The sequence below is a fragment of the Talpa europaea genome, assembly GCF_964194135.1.
Source record: "Talpa europaea genome assembly, chromosome: 10".
Classification (NCBI taxonomy): Eukaryota; Metazoa; Chordata; class Mammalia; order Eulipotyphla; family Talpidae; genus Talpa; species Talpa europaea.
Window position 1 is genome coordinate 64874395 of NC_140077.1, and position 14735 is coordinate 64889129.

Below are 14735 nucleotides of genomic sequence, written 5' to 3' on the forward strand. Positions count from 1 at the left end.
AATGAGCCCCAAAAGCAGGTCAAGGTATCTGAGGGGTTTGGATTTTCTTTCTTGGGCAGTTTTCTCCGGTTAACTCAAGTTCTCCTATCGTTGGGAAACTTAAGACAGAAAGAAAAGGGAAAAGAATCCGATTCGGTGTGTGACTCAGGCGTCCCTCGGCTTGAGAGGATCCCGGGAAACCAGACCCGGCGGGGGTGTCCCTGGCCAAAAGGGCCCCCAGCTGCCTCCCCACGATCCGAGACTTGCTCCGGGACTCCGCGGCCGCGGGCGGGCCCCGGGCCCCGGGCCGTCCCCACCTGCAAGGCGGGGCGGGCGGGGCGGGCTGGGCTTCGCGGGCTCCGGGCCGGCCGCAGTGTCGCCGCAGCGCCGGCCCCGCCCCGCCCGCTGCTCCCCAGCCCACACGCCCGCGCCCGCGGCACCCCCAGGCGGCTCCAGAGTGGAGACCCGCGCGGAGCCCAGGTGAGCGCCCGCCCCAGGGACCCAGGCCCGTGGGGCTCCGGTCCCCCGACCCTGCCACCCTGACTTGGCCGCCGGCTCCGGTCGGCGCCGCTGGCCAGCGCTGGCGGGTCTCGGACCCGGGGCCGGCAGCCCAAGGGAGAGGGAGAAGCCCGGGCAGGAGCGCCCTTCTTTCTTTTTCCCTCCCTCTCCGGGCCCTCACTGCACCCCTTTTGCTTACAAGTTCCCCCTCGGGCCTGGGGCGTCTGGGTTTGTGGGGGACCCGGACAAGGCTTGGAAGGCTGTAGGAAAGGGCTTCTTGGATGGCAGGAGCTGCACGTGCAAAGGCAGGGAGAGTGCACAGATGGGCGAGGGGGCCGGCGGGGGAGGAGGTGAGGGAGCTGAGCCCCTCCCCCCAACTTGAATACAGGACCGAGGAGTTCAGGCACTACCCTGAGGAAGGCTGGAAGCGACTGAGGGCCCAAGATGGGCAGCAGCTCTCCTGGTGCCTATGGAAAGGACCAGGGGAACCTTGGTGATGACTGGGATAAGGGGGAGTCTAGGCATGGTAAGGACAGGTTTCTGCACCAGAGGAGCCCTGGGAAGGATGTTGGTGGGACAGGACATAGCCTCTTGGCGGGCAATGAGCACTCCTGGACCATTATAACTTTTCATTCAGCTCTCGGCGCGCCTGCGGGCATGGGACAGCTCTCTGAAAAAAAATTGGGGTCGCCTCCTGCTGTGTCCCTGGCAAGGATCTTTGCCTTTGAGTGTGGGGGGTGTGGGGGGGCATCTGGGCCTGCAGGAGGCAGAAGGGCTCCAGGCCAGCATAGTGCAGTACAGGTTAGGCCAGGAGAAGTCTGTCTCCTGCGAATCTCCTTTTAGGACCAAGGTCCTGGAGGGGCTAGAGACTGGGGAAGAGAGAACAGCCAAGACAGGCACCCCATAGCAAGTCAGGGTCCCATCTTTCCAGGGTCTATGTCCTAGAGGATGAAGCCTGCAGCCCAGCAAGAAGGAAGGGGCCTGGGCTGAGCCAAAGTGAAGCCAGGATCTGGGGAGGGGTGCCTTTGTGCCCAGACCAGGGGGAAGCCGGGCAGGTAATCACTGAGTTTTGCAGACCTGTCTTGGTGACAAGTTGGGGAAGGAGCATGGGTCCACGCAGGTGGCCTTTGATGCCACTGCATTATCCCTTGCCTGTAAGGCAAGGTGAGATCAGGTTCCTCTAGGGCAGGTAAGATAGGTGCCAGGCATTCCTTCCCCAGCCTTTCCTTCCATCTTCTGGCCCCATTGCTCTCAGGCACCCACCTGGCCCGTGCTGGGATCCAGGCAAGACCAATGGTCCTCAAAACCTCCTTGAGTCAGTCTTCAGGAAGACTTTCAGGGGAAACTGTGGGCTGGACTGGGGGAGGTTGCTGTAAACACAGCAGCTTCACCGTTGTCCTGGGCCTTCCAAAGTCCAGTCCATGAGCTGCATCTTCTGAAGGGCCTTGAGATCTTGAGGGCTCCTTCGCTCCAGGCATCTCTTTGTTGACCAGATGGCCCCTCTCCCAGCCTGATGGTTACTAGGGCTTCAGGGTGATAAGGGGGCTTCCTGGATCCCTGCCCTTCGTGCAACTAAATAAGGTGGGAGAGGGCCGGGAGGTCACCCTGATGCCCTACCTGCTGTCGGAACTTGACAAGCCCTTGGCACCTCAGGTTCTCCACCTGCTGTTGGGCATGATCACAGCACCAGGGGCCTTTGTGAAGTGGGCCTTTGTTAAGGGGGAAGGAGGGAAGCCAGGGCTGTGTGCCTGCCTACCCTTTACCCCAACCCCATCAGGCCCGGGCTGGCCGCCCACTTTCATTCACCATGGAGCTGGGTTTCCCTGGGCACCAGGGGACTGGCCCAACCCCATCCCCCCCAGCCCCTCCTCACCACCACTCTCACTGAGAGTAGGGGATGGAGGCTGGGCGGCCTCCTGCACCCCTGCCCCCCTTGCCCTGCCTCCCAGGGCCAGGCAGCCTCGGTCCACTGCTGAACTGGGAGCAAGAAGCAGTGGCTGTCCTTGGCGGAGGTGGGCATCCAGGGGCTGCCAGCCACAGTGGGGATCGGCACCACGGTGACCTAAATGTCACTCCCATTGTAGGAAGGAGAAAACTGACAACGAGGAGGATTCTGATCTTCACAAGGTGACCCCAGTTTTGACCCCCAAGTCTCCTTGGAGAATAGAAGGTCCTGGGGTATCTAGGCTGTGAAATTTTGAGGGGTAGCAAGGAGGGTTTCCTGGACGACACAGCTATGGGCTGGAACTGAAGGGCAGCTGAGGTTTTGACAGAGGGGCGCCTTTGACCGCACTGGTGTTGTCCACGCAAAAGTGGAGAGGGGAGTGAGAAAGGGGTGCTAAACCTGGGGGCCCTTAAAGGGGAGATGACCTCCAAATCCTGTTCTTCTGGGACCCAGCTCCTTTACCTACAACTGAATGTCAGCTGGTTCCCAGCTCAAATGTGGGCCTCTTCCAGAAGCCCTGCAAGTCTGTCTCTGTCCTTCTACCCCCACACCCCAGTGGTTTCCATAGATGCCCCTCTCTGTCTACCCTGCAGGTGTGTGAGTCAGCTCCAGCTGGGATGGCAGTTCTCGCATCATCGCTAAGGGCTGCAGGAGGTCCAGCCCCCCACCAGGGCACTCTGGGCTTCCCATAGCCCATCACCTGTGCACCTGTTCCGCACGCATCCTCCAGCAACTCGCCATGGGTGGCTGCTTCTCCAAGCCCAAGCCAGGTATCACCTCTCTTCTTGCCTCCACCCTCCCTTCTTCCTCCTGCTCCCTTCCTCCTCCCCCTCTGCCTCTGAAGTAGGTCAGGCCTGGTAGCAGCTGGCTCTGAATGTTAATGCGCTGCAGGCAGGAGGGGTTGCAGAGGCTGGAGTACTTCTCCTAGCCCCCCTCTTTTGGAGTCTCCTCTTTTGGTAGGTTTTGAGCTGGTGGTGGAAATAGCAGCAGAGTCTTCCTTGTAAAGGGGAGGAGACGGTTCCTCCTGCCATAGGGTGGGAACTCTGTCCCCCAGAGCTGGGGAAGTGAGGGCTCCAGTGACACCTCAATCACACTATTACCCAGGGAACTCAAGTTAGCTCTCTAGGCCTCAGTTTCCTTCCCCACAAAATAAGCCCGACCTCTCAAAGCTGCAGTGAGGGTGGGGTAGCCCTACCCTCTTCACCTCTGCTGACCCCCTTTGTGACCTTGGGCCGCCTCCTAAGCCTCTCTGGGTACCCTTCTCATTTGTACAGTAAAGCCCCACCCTGCCTGCCCTGGGTAGTTCCTGCCCCAGTTGGGGGCCTCCCAGGGTGATATGGGAGCCCTGGGCCCATTATGCACAGAGACCTCCCGCATCTGATGGACTCTCTGGCCCCCACTTTCCCTCTTCTCTCCTCACAACACCCAGAAAGGCAAAGGTATGTAGCCATATCCCAGGTGGAGAAACCGAGGCTCTGAGGCCTTAGTGACCTTGCCCACCCCCACCATAGCCACCATGCCCCGGGGAAGCGTGCCCCAGCACCCCTTACCTGATACGCATCAGCTCCATTTCCTTGGAACTCATGAACCTTTTCTGCTTTTCCTGCGCTTGAGGGAGAACCTGGTGGTGATAGAACCTGGGTTGCCCTCCAGGCAGAGGCATCCACTTATGTTTCTCACTCCCATGCTGTGGACAGCCTGGACCCTACCTTACCACCCCCCCTGCCTCAATATATGACTTGGGCAAATGATGCCCATTATCTTGACCTCAGCCTTCCTCCATCACAAGTGGGCAGGAGGATGCCAGCTGGCCACATAGCTGGCTCCTATAGGACTCCCGGGCTGGCAGGAGGACCTGGGCAGAACATACCACCTGCTTCTTCTTTCACTCACAGGCTAGCCTGCCTTGGACCCCTGGCCCCAGGACTTCCTCTACCCCAGAGGTTGTACTAAGAACTTGGGCTTTTGAGCACACACGCAGCCAGCCCTACCCTGTCCTTGGCTGCGTGACCTTGGGCAGGTGACTCCATCTCGCTGAGCCTCTGTGTTCTCACAGAGTACAGAACAGGGCTTAATAAATCTGCCCTGTTGTGGGCTATGTACTTAGCACAGCACCTAGCACACAGGAGGCATCGCAGTGTTACTATTCCCTCTTTTGGGGGAGGGGGTGGCTGGGCTCCCTGCCACCAAGATTTCCCCTGGGGGCTGTGACAGAGGGGCAGGCCCCTGGCTCTCACACCGCACAGGTCACGCAGGTGGGCTCAGGGAATTTCAGGGTGTGCTGGTGAGAGCATTTGGCCATGAGGGTTTAGCTGGGCTTGATCAGGTTGGGGTGACCACAGCCAGCAGATCTTTGTGCAAATTCTTCATCTTTTACCTGCTCGACTGTGGCTTATGCACATCAGCACATACCTCCTCAGCCCCCTCTGCGCTCCCGGTGTGCCTACAGCCCCATGTTCCTGATGGGAGGTGTTTTGGGCCAGTCTGCTAAGCTCAGAACTAAGAGGAAGTGCAATTCTCTTGCCATCTGGTCACTTGCCCTTTATTAAGACACAAGTGCCACCTAAAAGCTTTTCCTCTTCACCATGGCTGACAGGTGAAGAGCTAACCAAGAAAACATTACTATCCACCTTCCTCCACTGGGCTTCCACTCTGGTTGCATAAATTATCTCCTTCAGCATTCACTATCACCAAAGAGGCAGGCACTGTTTTCTTCCTTTTGTAGGGAAGGCATCTGAGCCAAAGGAGCTCAAGCAGGAGGCCATGGTCAAGTGGGTGGCTGAGAATCACGGAACTAGGGTTGATACATCTCTGTGGGTGAGCAGAGACCCTTTCCCCCCTCTGCCTTTCCACCACTGCTCCTGAATTCATATCTTCCCATTAGACTTGCATCAGCAAGCACCTCAGGGAGCCTTCTGGAAGGAGGTAGAGAATGAAAACAGACTAGCCTGGCTTGGCTGTTCTCCCAGCCCCTGCTAGGCTGGTCCTGTGAGCAACCTCTCTTCAGTTCACACACATAGCTGTCGTCAGCTGAGTCCACGGTATTTTTCTTCTTAATTGTTCCAAAAACATTCTAACCTCATTACATAAAGTGTGGGAAATGGAGGGGAAAACCCATCCTCCACTGTAACCCCTGCCCCCTCCCACCTGCCACAACAACCTCAGTGTGGAGCCAGCTAGGATCACAGGAGCAGACTTCACTGGGTCTGGGGGCTGGGGGCTGGAAACTGAGGAGGAGGGCCACAGGCCTGCCCGCTCAGTCTCTGGGTCTAGCTCCGGGCCGGGGGGGGGGGGGGGGGAGGGGGGGGGATCGGAACAGCACATGATGAGGGACACACAGGGACTGGGCAGCCAGTGGAGGCAGCGCAGGGGGTGTGTCTGGGTGGGAGGGCACGAGTTAGCCAGCATCGGGAGGAGGACAGCCTGGGCCAAGAGAACTGCAAAGGCAAAGGCTGGGCAGTTTGAATTAAAAAGGCTGGTTGCTTTGTTACCCAAGTGTCAGGCCTGAGGTGAAGGATGTAAGAGGTGAAGTCAGGAGAAGCTTGAGGCTCTGGTGCCTTAGAAGTGGGGAGAGGAACTTCCTGATCCCTGTGGGCCCCACACTGTGCCAGGGGCTTAGTTTCTATCACTCCGCAGTCCTCCCTGCAGCAGCAGCCCAGGAGGCCGGATTATCGCTGCTAAAAATTCTGTTTATTGTTCTCTTCTAATTAGAAAAATACCCCCGGTGCATTGCAGGGAATTTGAAAAATGTGCAAAAAATATAAAGGAGAAAAGGACAATCTCCTACTTCCTGCTCCCTAGAGTAGGCCTACTCTAGAGTAAGCCTTCCTCATGTGGGCACATGAGGAAGTGTCTTCTTGGTGGAGGTGAGGTTGCCCTGTGACCCTCTGTGTTGTCCTCACGCTCCTTCCTGCGTGGGGTCCCCTCCCTAGGCCCCAGGCTCTCACAAATGAAGTCACTGAAAAATCAGCACTTACTAAATGATGAAGAATTCTCAGATTGGTGCGAATAGCTAATTTAAAGAAGTTGAAATTATGTTGTGTACACTTCCTTACATTTTGAAACAATGTTGAAACCGATAGGGAAGTTGTAAATGTAGAACAATGACCCCTCGATTTCCCATCTCCCACATTCACTGAGCCATTCCCAGTTTTGGACACTGTTCTAAAATCATACCCTAGCCTTGCCCCTGAGCCATGAGGGGTGTCAGCATCATCCCTGGGAGACTACTTCCTTGGAGTCAGAGCAGACTTGGGGCACTAGGCATTTGTCCTCAGCACAGACCCTTGCACTAGGGCCAGTTTCAGGGTCAAAGGAGCTTCGTTTTTTGCCCTCCTCACTAATCTTGTTATTGAAAAAGAAAACTTGTGGACATTAATTCAAGCTGACCCAACTATCCCTACACTCCCCACCCCCACCGAGCCCCCACTTCTTACCATTTTAAGGCTCCTGCCTGGTGGTGCAGCTGACTTTCTGGAGTGGTTGTGGCGCAAGGGAGAATCTAGACTCAAGATCCAACCCGATCCAGAGCTAGTGGGGTGGCGCAGGAGGTGAGTAGGGTCAGGGACTCACAGCACTGCCCTACCTGCAGTGGAGCTCAAGATCGAAGTGGTGCTGCCCGAGAAGGAGCGGGGCAAGGAGGAGCTGTCAGCCAGCGGGAAGAGCAGCCCCCGGGCCTACCAGGGAAATGGCACGGCCCGCCACTTCCACGCTGAGGAGCGCCTGCCCGCCACACACCCCTACCCTGGCACTCAGGACTGCATTGAGGCTGCTGTCTGCCATGTCAAGGACCTTGAGAATGGCCAGTGGGTGCTGGGCCTGGGAGGGGGGAATCCGTGGACCTAGATGGGAGGGTAAGCTACAGATCAGGGATGGAGTGGGCTGGGAGTACTGGAAAGTACCCATGACCAACTCCTACCCTGGTCACCTCTTTGGAGGCTTCTGCTGTTTGGGTCCCAAGAACGTTGAACTCTGGAAAAAGGTGCCCACAGGGGGTTGCGCCTGGCTGCCTGGTGTCTGGCCTGACCTCTGAGTACAGCCCCTCCCCAGGATGCGGGAAGTGGAGCTGGGCTGGGGAAAGGTGTTGCTGGTGAAGGACAACGGGGAGTTTCATGCCTTGGGCCACAAGTGTCCCCACTATGGTGCACCCCTGGTGAAAGGTGAGCTGTCCCAAGGGTACATGGGAGGGAGGGGCAGGACCTCCCTGAAGGTGATTTGGCTGTTCTTCCCATAAGGGGCTAGACCAGGCCCCAGGTCAGCTTGACCCCTTCCTGGACCTCTAAGTCCTCATCTACTAGTGGGGTCTCCTGGGCTGTGGGAAAGGTCAGTGGGTACGGGGCATAGGAATACTTGCAGAGGAGTTCTTGGTGGTGGCCCCAGACTCGCGCTGTCCCCTCCCAGGTGTGCTGTCCCGAGGTCGGGTACGCTGTCCCTGGCATGGCGCCTGCTTCAACATCAGCACTGGGGACCTAGAGGATTTCCCTGGCCTGGACAGTCTACACAAGTTCCAGGTGGGACAGGGTGTGCAGTGGGGTGGCAGCTTGGGGTGCAGGGTCAGGGACTGGAGCACCCCAAAGACTGGTCCTGAGCAACTTAGCCCTTGCAGGTGAAGATTGAGAAGGAGAAAGTATACGTCCGGGCCAGCAAGCAGGTAAGGGGGTAGCTTGGGGTCTGGACAAAAGGTAAAGTTGAGGGGGACATCTTGGCCCAGGGAACAGCATGAAGAGCTGGAGATGAAGCTGTGCTGGAGTAGCAGGACCTGGTTGGCTAGGATGTTGGCACAGGAAGATGGCAACAACCGACCCCAGCTGCCTGCTCTTCCCACTCTCTGGCCACCCTCAGGCCTTGCAGCTGCAGCGAAGGACCAAGGTGATGGCCAAGTGTATCTCTCCGAGTGCTGGCCACAGCGGCAGCACCAACGTGCTCATTGTGGGCGCAGGTTGGTGGTGAGGTCACGAGGTCAGGGTGGGTTGGGGAAAAGATGGTTCTTGACCCACAGTCCCCTCTTCTCAGGTGCAGCTGGCTTGGTGTGTGCAGAGACACTGCGGCAGGAGGGCTTCTCAGACAGAATTGTCCTGTGCACGCTGGACCGACACTTCCCCTATGACCGACCCAAGCTCAGCAAGGTGGGGAGGGGTGGAGTAAAAGAGGGCACAGGCAGGACTCAGGCCCCTAGCCTTTTGTGTCCCAGTTGGGAGTAATCATCATCTTGATGTCACCCCTTGGGAGTCTGGCTAGCTGCTCTCATTGCTCGTACCAGGTTCATCTGGGGTACCCCCAGAAAGATCTGGGTTTGTTGAGTTCACTCCTACAGTTGTGTGACCTGGGGCTGGCACCACCCTCTCTGGGTTTCCATTTTTGTTGTGAAATGGAACTGTGCCCCGGATCTCATCTCAAGCTGGCTGTCTCCTGCAGTCCCTGGAATCACAGTCCGAGCAACTGGCCCTGAGGCCCAAGGAGTTCTTCCGAGCCTATGGTATTGAGGTTCTCATGGAGGCTCAGGTATGAGGTCAAGGCTGGGGAAGTGGGCTTAATGGGAACCATGAATGGCATGAATATGGGGGTGCCCCCAGAAGTGTAGAGGGTGTTCTGCCCTCCTACTCAGGCATCTGAGGGGTATTCAAGGCCTTGGAGACAACACTGGATTGTCTTCCTGTCAGGCTCCTGGAGAGCTGCAATACATGGGCACAGGCACTGTACCCACTTCTCAGGGCTGCTGGGAAATGCACAGAGTGGACTTAGCCCAGGCCTAGCAGGGAGGATGACTTGCTAAGAGCCAGAGCAGGAGGCCCTGGCGGGACTTGAGAGTATACGGAGGGATTTGAGAGGAAGCTGATACCTAAAGCTTACAGAGTTAGCAAAAGCTGCCAGGTGAGGGAGGAAGGACAACCGAGGTGGCAGGAACAGTCCCTGTGGAAGCATCTTAGGAGGTCTGGGATGTGGGCATATTACAGGAGCTGGGAGAGGGCAGAGAGGCCCGTTCCATCTACACTCTTCCTGGTGGGGGTTGTAGGTGGTCACAGTGGATGTGAGAAACAAGAAGGTCGTGTTCAAGGATGGCTTCAAGCTCGAGTACAGCAAGCTGCTGCTGGCACCAGGGAGCAGGTAGGAGGACATCTCCTCTTTTGACCCCCATGACACTGGACAGAGCACTGGGCGGGGAGGAGGGCCCTGGACTCTGGGAACCCCTCACTGTTGCCGGCCATATCTCAGTCCTAAGACCCTGAGCTGCAAAGGCAAAGAGGTGGAAAATGTGTTCACCATTCGCACACCTGAAGATGCCAATCGTGTGGTGAGGCTGGCCAGGGGCCGGAACGTGGTGGTCGTGGGAGCTGGCTTCCTAGGTGAGTAGCCAGGGATGGTGGAGGTGGTGGTCAAGCCATCATGGCCAGGCCAGGGAGGTGCTAGCCCTGGGAGGTACGTGATGCCAGCCCATCACCCACCATCCTGCCTCCAGGAATGGAGGTGGCTGCCTATCTGACTGAGAAGGCCCACTCCGTGTCTGTGGTGGAGCTGGAGGAAACGCCCTTCAGGAGGTTCCTGGGGGAGCGTGTTGGTCGTGCCCTCATGAAGGTGAGCCTACCCTGGCACCCAGCCCCTCAGAACCCTGGGTATCCAACAAAGTCCCCAGTCAGGCCCTCGCCACTGCCCATCCCCCCACCTACCCTGACAGATGTTTGAGAGCAATCGTGTCAAGTTCTACATGCAGACAGAGGTCTCAGAGTTGCGGGCCCAGGAGGGAAAGGTAGGCCCTCTGTCCACTCCCTGCCACTTTCTGTCCCTTTTTCCCTGGGCCCCAGAGTTGGGCCCACCTGCTCACCCACCCAATTCCCACAGCTGAAGGAGGTCGTGCTGAAGAGCAGTAAGGTTGTGCGGGCTGACGTCTGCGTGGTGGGCATTGGTGAGTGGGTGAGCAGAACCACCTGCACACTCAAGAGTAACCTTGGGCCAGTCCCTTCCCCATCTTGAGCCTTACTCTCAACATCTGCAAAATGGGGGCCCCCAACTATACCCATTTTTCAGGGCTGTTCAGGAATGTGTGTATTAGGCCTAGCCCAGGCCTAGCAAGGAGGATGCTCCTACTGACCACTATCCACTAATATTGAGGACACAGACAAGCCTCTACCTGGTCCCTGCTCCCTCCAGTTGAGGTTCTAGTTTGGGGAGGGACAAAGCTGGGAGGTAGCCAAGAGGGTTTGGGAGTTATGGCATGTCAATCCCCATGGGAGATAGGGGGCTTCCTGGAGTGTTTCTTGGAGGAGGTGACCCATAAGGCCTGATGGGAGGCACTGGGGTCTGTGGGACAGAGGGTCAGGACGCATCAAGGCCCCAGGGTGGGCAGTCCATGAAGAGTCAATCTGGAGCTAGATTTCAGTGAGTGAAGGGTATGGGTTTGTGGAGAGTGATGGGGCAGAAAAAGGGAGGGATTAGGGAGTGAACACAGTGGGTTCTGTTCTGTCAGGTGCAGTTCCTGCCACCGGCTTCTTGAGGCAGAGCAGCATTGGTTTGGATTCCCGAGGCTTCATCCCTGTCAACAAGGTGGGGTGGGTGGTGTGGGCAAGGGTGCTGGGCTGGGAATGGGTGGGAGGTTCAGGTCAGAGCTCTGGGTCTTCTCTCCACAGATGATGCAGACCAACATCCCAGGTGTGTTTGCCGCTGGAGATGCTGTCACCTTCCCCTTGGCCTGGAGGAATAATCGGAAAGTGAATATCCCACACTGGCAGATGGCTCATGCCCAGGGTATGGCTAGCCTTGAAGCAGGGTCTCAGCCTCCCCTCGTCGCACCTCTTAGTTGTTGGCCTTGGGTTTGGGTCTTTGGGTTAGCTATTCAAGGCCCTGTGGTAACCTCTCTGGTCAGCCTCAGCCAGCTCACAGAGTAGGCCCTGTGGTCCCATCTCCAATCAGCCACATGTCCTTCTGCCAGTCACTCCTTAAAGACATGTTCCACAGAATTCCTTACCAACCTGTGTAGTCAACTGGGGCAAGAGAAAGGAATTTATTAGGACACAGGCCAGCTCCCCAGTCAGTGCCCCTGTCTACCTTGGACTGTAACCCAGTAGCCTCACGCAGGCCTGGGAGGTAGCCTTCTGAGCTGGTAACCCAGACTCAGTGGGATCTGTGCTGAGGAATAGCCTCCTCCCACATATTTGGTGGTTCCCAGGCCCCTGATGCCTTACTCGCTGTGTGCACCTGGTGGGGACCTTTAAGCCACAGGTGCCAGAAAGTTATCTGCCTCACCGCCTCACAGGGAGGACTTCCAGATGCCCTGAACCTATTTCTCCTTTCTTCTGCCTTCACATTATCTGAGGGTCTGTGCCTGAAATCCTACTCCTGGTACCAATTTCTCCTGAGGCCCAAGGTCAAAGGTTGATGCTAGGTCTTAAAGAACCAAAGGCTGCTCATTTGCCGAGTATAAGAAAGGGAAGTCCCAGAAGCCCAGGAAGCTGACCTTCCAGACTCAGGGCACTTCATTCACCTTCTCCAGAGAAGCAATCTAAGAGGCTGCCTTTGAGCCAGGTGTCCACCTGTGCACCATCAGTTACAGCTGAGGGTGGGCAGTGGGCTGAGAAAAGATGCCCCTCTGGACTTTTAGGGAGACAAAATGTAGTTCCACATTTTAGGTGTCCCCATACAGTGTAGGGGTGGTGAGGGTGGGGGTCAGGGCTCTTACGGCCCTGGGTCCCACAGGGCGCGTGGCGGCCCAGAACATGCTAGCACAGGAGGCAGAGATCAGCACCGTGCCCTACCTGTGGACTGCAATGTTTGGCAAGAGCCTGCGTTATGCAGGTAACTGAGGGCCCTTTCATGGGGGTGGGGGTTGTGAGATGAGGTCTTAGGAGAGAGCCTGGATTTTTCCAGGCTCTCAGAATGCAGATGGGGGGCTAGGAGCATCCTAGGGGCAGGGCCATGATGATTACAGGAAGGCCCAAAGAGCTCACTGGGGGCAGGGCTAGCTCAAAGGTCTGAGGGAGCTCACTGGGTCCGGAGGGGGCCCGAGGTGTGAGGCCCTTGGAAGCCCCCTCCCTTCCATTCACATGGCACCACCACTGACTGCCTGACCCACAGGGTATGGAGAAGGCTTCGATGACGTCATCATCCAGGGAGATCTGGAAGAGCTGAAGTTCGTGGCTTTTTACACCAAGTGAGAGCAACAGGGTGGAACAGGGGTGCCAAGCAATGGGAGAGGGAATCATCCCAGAGAAGCTCTGTTCCAGATGGAAACTGACAGGAAAGGTGGAGCAGGTGGCAAAGGGAGGCAGCTAGACAGGAGACGAGGCCAAGGGAAGGTGAGGAGGCTGGACAGGAATAACTCCAGCTACTATGCATGGAGGCTAGCCATTTTATCTTTGGGACAACTCTTTGAGTTGGGTGTGGACACTGCACTTTTACTCTAAGGGAAGTGACACAGGCAGAGGAGCCCAATCCTGAAGCCCATGAAGAGGAAGACTGAAGCCAAGCAGTAAAGTGCAAAGTGGGGGCGGGGAGGGTGCTCTGGACAGTTCTGTTGTTCTAGGCTAGACCCCCTCCTGAGCCCCAGGTGGGCAGGAATGTGTCAGGGTCTTCAAGAGGGCTGGTGCTGGGCAGTTCTTAGGCTTAGCTATCCTCTCTCTGCAGAGGTGACGAGGTGATAGCTGTGGCCAGCATGAACTATGATCCCATCGTGTCCAAGGTGGCAGAGGTGCTGGCCTCAGGCCGTGCCATTCGGAAGCGGGAGGTGGAGTAAGTTTGGGCATCAATGGTCTGGAGGGAGGAAATAGCTCAAGGAAATAGCTCAAGCTGCCCGTGGCAGTCAGCTGCCTTCACAGTCCTCCAGTCCCCTTTCCCCTACTCTTGGTCCCCATTGATCTGAGGCGCCCAGATCGAAGGCTCCAGGTCTATGGGGCTATGCAGGGCAAGGGTTGTGGTTTGGGAGTGGGCAGGTTATATGTGCTCCTGGGAGACAGAAAAATAGAAGGAAAAGGGGCAGTGTCCCAGTGCTGTTGGGGAGGGATCAAAGCTTGGGACACCTGACTGGATAGGCTGTGTTGAGCATGACAGAAACCAAGTGGGTAAATGCAGCTAGTGATGGCCCTGGGCAATGCCCTGCACAGAGAAGTGAGGTGGTTGTTTGAGGGCTTGGAGGCACTGGACACCAGCCATTACTCTTATCCTAGCATGGGGTCACTCCATAGGCTTGATCTGCCTAGAGAGAGCCCCCAGTGACTGGGGAAAGCCTGAAGGCCATGGGATGGGGTAGACTTCAGGGTGTAAACAAAGGAGAAGCAAGATGGGACAAGATGAATGACATGCTTTCTCCCTGGCCTTCTCTCTGTCTCTCCCTCTTGCCTTCGCAAAGGCTGTTTGTGCTACACAGCAAGTACGTGTATTTTCTGTTCTTCCTGTTCACCATTCTAAGCCTCTCCCACCTCAGTCCAGAGCCTGCACCCAATAGTCTTTCCCCTTCTGCCCAGGTACACATAACAGGGGGGCACCAGGGCCTGGCACAAAGCAGACGCCCTGCTCTCTCAAGGGCCAGCTGCTCAGGGTGCTGAGTGGGGAACCTCCTCTCTTCTGCCCTGACCCCTCCTCCCCTCATTCCTGCAGGACCGGCGACATGTCCTGGCTCACAGGGAAAGGATCCTGAGCTCACATGAAGTGGACTTAGGCAGGCATGCTGAGACACCAGGGACAAAAGCGGAGCTCTGGGGGCAGGTGCCAACCTCCAATTTCCCAGGATTCCCCAGGGCAAAACATGAGCCCTCCCAGAGCTTGCCTTCCACTACTTGGCTACCCTTCAGGGAGGCCTCCGCTGCCTCCAGGAGATACTCACCCCCCACAAAGGCCTTGACTGCCACCCACGGTGATGGGTGGGAGTGGAGGCAGGATAGCCTTGCCTCTTACCCCTCTATTGAGACTAGTCCCCTGTAGGGCCCTGCAACGTACTAGACATTGTCTTAAAATTAAAATGCACACATTTCCTGATCTGTGTGACTTCCACTGTAATTGGGAAAATACTCATGAGGGGAAAAGCAGATGACCTGGAGACAGGAACAACCAGAGAATACTCAGTGGCACACCAAGGAAGTTTGGCCTGTTAGTGCCGAGATGAGAGGCAACTGATCTGCCCCTGGGGTTAGGGAAGACTCCTCCACCAGTCTTGAATCTGAATTTTGAATGGAAGTGCTCTGGAGGTAGAAGGAGCAGCACTTGCAAAGGACTTGAGACAGGAAATGCTGCAAAAAGTGAAAGGGGGGAATTGTTAGGGGGAAAGGATGTCCTGAGCTAATCCCATACAGGCTTTGTGGACTCCACCCCTACTCCAGACCAAAGCCAT

The 14735-nt window shown here is 56.8% G+C and overlaps 1 protein-coding gene across 3 annotated transcripts; it reads left to right on the forward strand.

Annotated features, from left to right (window-relative positions):
• Positions 1–3161: 3161 nt before the first annotated feature.
• Positions 3162–14045, forward strand: AIFM3 (AIF family member 3; the record flags this gene model as incomplete). Of its 3 annotated transcripts, XM_084244768.1 has the most annotated exons (20): positions 3162–3192; positions 7014–7227; positions 7472–7581; positions 7823–7932; positions 8028–8072; positions 8264–8360; positions 8435–8547; positions 8837–8923; positions 9435–9526; positions 9635–9765; positions 9879–9994; positions 10095–10166; positions 10259–10322; positions 10884–10960; positions 11044–11161; positions 12110–12208; positions 12488–12563; positions 13037–13141; positions 13758–13778; positions 14006–14045. In XM_084244768.1, 20 exons carry the CDS (start codon positions 3162–3164, stop codon positions 14043–14045), a joined length of 1818 nt encoding a protein of 605 aa, XP_084100894.1. The 3 variants fall into 3 exon arrangements, with proteins under 3 accessions (XP_084100894.1, XP_084100893.1, XP_084100895.1); XM_084244767.1 differs by lacking the exon at positions 13758–13778 and having other exon boundaries at positions 6987–7227; XM_084244769.1 differs by lacking the exon at positions 13758–13778.
• Positions 14046–14735: the final 690 nt, after the last annotated feature.